Raw genomic sequence first — 4967 nt, 5'->3', positions numbered from 1 at the left:
ACAAGTTCTTTTGCTGCCATCAATTTTTCAGAGGTAAGAGGCTACTGTGGAACCCATACAGGCTCCTCTGATAACCACGGATTGGACAGAGCTTCCTCAGCGGCCCCTAGGAAAAACCCAATCCTTTTTTATCCTGTTTTTCAATGATTTCTATAGGGTCCATTCTCCCCTGCAAACATTTCCCAAGGCCTTTTCCTGGAACACATCCCATATTCCTCATCATATGCTGGCTTTGTATTGAATAATCATTGGTTAATTTAAAATCCATTTGTTTTAGTATATCTCTTCCCCAAAGATTAATTGGAAGAGGAATAACATATGGTATCACGGTACCTCTCCTGCCTTCTTTATCTGTCCAAGTCAGGGTCTTAGAGCTGATTCTTGGAGCCGACTGATATCCTAGGCCCTGTAGCAGTTGCGAGGATTCTTGTACTGGCCATGTTAAAGGCCACCATTTGGCAGCTATAATAGATGTATCTGCTCCAGTATCCAATAATCCAGTGAATGGTTTCCCTTCTATCATTAACTCCAATGTAGGTCTAGCATCTAGGTCAAGGGAAACAAAGGCATGTGAGGGTCCTGTAGACCCGAAGCCTTGAGCACCTCTCTCTCCATTTTTTCTAGAAAACATATTATGTAAACTTGGAAGAACGAGCAATTGAGCAATACGATCTCCCGGTGCAATGGAACAGATTCCTCGAGGGGATGAACACATAATTTTTACCTGTCCTGTATAATCTTGATCTATAACCCCTGGGTGTACAATCAATCCTTTGAGTATGGTGGAGGATCGTCCTAGTACTAATCCTACCGAATTATTAGGTAACGGACCTTTAAAGTCTGAAGGAATAGGTTGACACCCCATAGTTGGGGTTAGTACTGCTCTGGCGGTGGCACAGAGGTCTAATCCTGCTGACCCTGTTGTTGCTCTTTGGGGCTCTCCCTTCTCTGTTTGTTCATGACCCCATATATTCTCGGGCCCTGGGGATGGGGGCCCTGCGGGCCGTTTTTTGACGGTTCACTTAGAGGTTTACCTTGTTTGTCCTTTTCTGACCTGCACTCACTGGACCAGTGTTTACCTTTATTACATCTGGGGCAAATGCCCGGTGGCTTCCTTATCTGAGTCTTATTCCTGCATTCTTTCTGGAGATGTCCAGGCTTGCCACAATTGTAACACTTCCTAGATGATTTACGTTGGGCAGCAAGGACTGCCACTGCCAGTCCTGAATTGGAAAGCGGTCCTCCTATCTCTCTATAAGCTTTCATCCAGGCATTAATCCCTTTTGCTTTCCAGGGTGTAATTGCATTTCTATATTCCTTCGTACACTGCTCATAAACTAATTGTTCTATGAGAGGCATAGCCGTATCTGGATCACCAAAAACTCTGCCTGCCGCTTCCATCATTCTTGCTACAAAGTCTGAAAAAGTTTCATTTGTCCCTTGTATAATCCTTGTCAAATTACCTGTTACCTGTCCTTTATTGGGCAGACTTTTCCATGCCTTAACGGCAGCTTTATTAATCTGCTCATAGACTTCACCCGGGTAATTGATCTGATTAGCCGCCCACTGACCCTGTCCTGTAAGCATATCAAGAGACCATTGTGGATGCTGCTGAGCAGCATTTTGTCTTGCCTGTGAGGCACAGAGATCTTGATATATGGACTTCCAATCCAGGTATTGTCCCATAGTTAAGCATGCCTTGACAGTATTGTACCAATCCTCGGGTGTCATGGCGCTCGTGGTGAGTCTTTCTACCAACGCCTGCGTGAAGGAGGCGTTGACACCATAGGTTTGGACTGATTCTGCTAAAGTCTTAAGTTGTTTTACATCTAATACACTATACTGTCTTACTTGGTTAGCATCTTCCCATACAGGAAAAGCTGCTTTAATCTCTTTTCTGACCTCATCTGGAATTAGTGTGGAACTACCTGTTTTTGGGGCTTCCTGCATCTTTTGATCTTTGGTTCCCTTTTTCTGTTTACTATGCTGTCTAGGTTCTATCATTTCTAAGAGCGGCGCTGAAGGCGTGGCGCCTGGGGCATAGGGCGGATTCGGCCCATATCTCCCTGACTCATATTTGGCTGCTTCCTTCTCTAGTTCCTGCTCATCTTCCGAGTCTAACTCTAGTGTTTTGTTTTTTGACCTAACTCCTACTTCTTGTTTCTGCCTCTCTTCTTCCTCAAAGGACGTCTCCTCTGAGGAGGTATCTATCTTTAGTTTTTTAAATTCATCCAGGGCTGGATATAACCCTCGAGGTTTCTCATTTATCTCCTTTCTAGGCTTTTCCTTTTTCCTTGGAGGCTTCCTTCTCTCGGGGCCTCCTCCCTTTTCTGCTTCTGATAAGCTATCCTGATGTTCAGTCAGGGCCTTCTGTCCCTCCTTAAGTGTATCCTGGCATTTCTCGTCCTCTATGCATGCTCTGATCATCTTATAAATAGGCCATGTCCCTGGGTGCAATTTTCCTCCCTCCTTTTCACTAAGCAAGTCGCCTCCGAGTTTAGCCCACAAGGTCCTAGTTAAGGAACCGGTGATCACAAACCACGGTGCAACATGATCAACTTCCTTTAAAAAGTTACAAAGCACCCTCTCTGGAATATGAAGCTTCCTCTGTTTAAGCAATGCCTGCACTGCTGCCAGAATCGGCTTCATCTGTTGATTTCCCATGTCTCTTATTTACAGAGAGTGGGGGAGTGTTCACTCAATTATCTACCTGAGAATTACGGTACTCTTGGCAGAAAGGAGTCAAACACTCCTGGCCAGGGACAGAGCAATTTATGCAACAGAAAAACAAAAGAACGATAATCGCCCAGAGGAAAACGAAAGCGCCCACCCAGGCAGGATCAAACATACCTTGCAGAAAAGTGTCCAGACTTCCTTCGCTGTCAGTTCTGAATTCTCCCGATGAGCTGTCGGGGTCCCTCGTAGCGATGTTCTCTGCTGGCTTCCACTGCCCAGGTTTGGCCGTCCCGGGTTTCGGCACCAGCTGCGTAGCGCCCGCCTCGCCGATAAGGAAGACGCCACACATGATGAATTCTTCTGACACGCGGTTTATTACAGCTCTTTTAGGTTGCAGGCGAGAGGGCCCTGAACTGCAGAAAGGCGGTTGCTTATATAGTCCCAAAAGTCCCAGCCCCCAGATCCTGGATGGTCAGTCAGTGCTCGGAGCATGTCATGTCTAATCTGGATTGGTCCCTGGCGTAAGCCTAAATTAGCATGAAAGGCGTGCATGGCTCGTGCATGCGCACTAGCATCCAGGCCTTCTGTGAGGAACCCGGAAGCAGTTGCCGTAGCCATCGCGTTACGGCGATTGCGGCTCCCAACACATCACATCTGTATAATATTTTTAGGAAGCATTACAACTATTTTCTTGACACTTAGAAACAGCAGCAAGTAATGGGAATGTTTGTGGTAATGTGCACCCTGTGTGGTCTCAATTATAAGCATCCTGATTTCCTATCATCAACTTCAACTTTTTAATTACACACACACACACATTTGGTATCTAGATATCAACAGTTCTTCTCCCTCACATCCAGTCTCTTATTCCCTTCATATCTGAACCAATCTTTGCTGCCCTTCGTGTATTTACCTCCCCCTTCAACAGACTGACTGTCTCAGTCTAACTAGGGTGCTAAAGCAAAATACTCTACTCTGTCATTACCACCTGCACACAAGCAGGTTGCAGTCAGTATACCATCTTTCAAGGAAATTCAATATTGGTGTTGATCGTAGGCTTTCTAAACACATCCATAAGGGGGGAATGGTATGAGAACAGGTATAAAAGACAAAGTTGGCCCTTTTCCTGCAGAAAAGTACAAAACATTTAAAATGTTCAAAGCCAAAATTGGTGATACTGTAAACAGACATTCTGTAAAATAGCAAAACAGACGGTTAATTAGTATATTTAAAGCTGTACAGACTTAGCACATGAGGAAACAGAAGACATCATCAGGTTTCTGTGGAAGAATTAATAAAATCAATGTCGATAGGCTACCAACTATTTGTCAGTTTAAATCATTTAAATTTTCTACAGGAATATTAAAGATTAGAATTACATGAGGAATCATACAGCTTAGAATTCTCAACTCCCAGTTAAGTACAAAAGAAGGCAATGTGTGGATCTTTACAAGTGAAAAGTATTTAAACCATTAATAAAGCATGTACTTTGCCTCAGGATGCTGAACACTTCTGTATCTTCAACTTCCTGAGCTGTATTCTCAGCACAGAGAGGATCTGCTGGGAGGGTACAGGAAACAGGTGCGTTGCAGCGAATGGTTTTCTCCGTCTGGTCACTCCAGTGTCTCTCATCTGGAGCTCTGGAGTGTATAGTGCATACTTCATGATTCACAGACCTGGCTGGCTGTCACCTCCGATGCTGATTACCTCTTGGACTTTGATTGTTCTCTGTTCCTGCTTCTACATCCTCCAAGTGCAGGTCTACCATCCAGGGCTGTGCTTTTGAGACTCAAAGCACCTGAGCAGTAGAGATATGTGTGATGCCATTTTCATGACGCCTGTTACATTCTAGAAATAAGATCCTTGGTCTTGACCTGTTGAAAGGTCAACAGACATTGTTTAAGTTGAAGGAGGCTGAGGGTGGTAGCATTCTCATGCTCAGGCATACAGCTCACCAAATGACTTCATGTCAGGGGACAGCAGGGCATCTGCAATGCTAGCTAGCTAGGGACTATGGTGCTTTCTGGGAATAAAGTCATCTTAGTTTTCAGTACACTTTGGATACTTTGCTCTGAGAGCCACGGTGGCTCTCCTATTCTTACCTGACTGCTGTGTTTGTATACCAAGAGAGGCAGCTTCTTGTGCTGAGTTCATTACTCTAGGGACAGGATGTTATTTTAGACATTAGGTGTGATTATCACTATCTCAAAAAAAAAAAAACCTCACTTCCTCTGACCCCAAACCACCCTCTAGCTACTTCTCTATGTGCACAGTCTCATTCCAGTAGCTCC

The 4967-nt window shown here is 44.6% G+C and overlaps 1 protein-coding gene across 1 annotated transcript; it reads right to left on the bottom strand.

Moving 5' to 3' along the window:
* Nucleotides 1-903: 903 nt before the first annotated feature.
* LOC114640139 (igE-binding protein-like) lies at nt 904-2664 on the bottom strand. The gene has a single exon (XM_028789056.1). It carries the CDS (start codon nt 2662-2664, stop codon nt 904-906), a length of 1761 nt encoding a protein of 586 aa, XP_028644889.1.
* Between the last annotated feature and the right edge of the window lie 2303 nt (nt 2665-4967).

The sequence above is a fragment of the Grammomys surdaster genome, unplaced genomic scaffold (genome assembly GCF_004785775.1).
Source record: "Grammomys surdaster isolate TR1022 unplaced genomic scaffold, NIH_TR_1.0 127, whole genome shotgun sequence".
Taxonomy (NCBI): domain Eukaryota; kingdom Metazoa; phylum Chordata; class Mammalia; order Rodentia; family Muridae; genus Grammomys; species Grammomys surdaster.
The sequence above is the reverse complement of the archived record's forward strand: the minus strand, read 5'-3'. Positions and strand labels throughout refer to the sequence as shown.

Coding starts and splice junctions, on each gene's coding strand:
- LOC114640139 (XM_028789056.1), bottom strand. CDS start 2,664: ATGGGAAATCAACAGATGAAGCCGATTCTGGCAGCAGTGCAGGCATTG.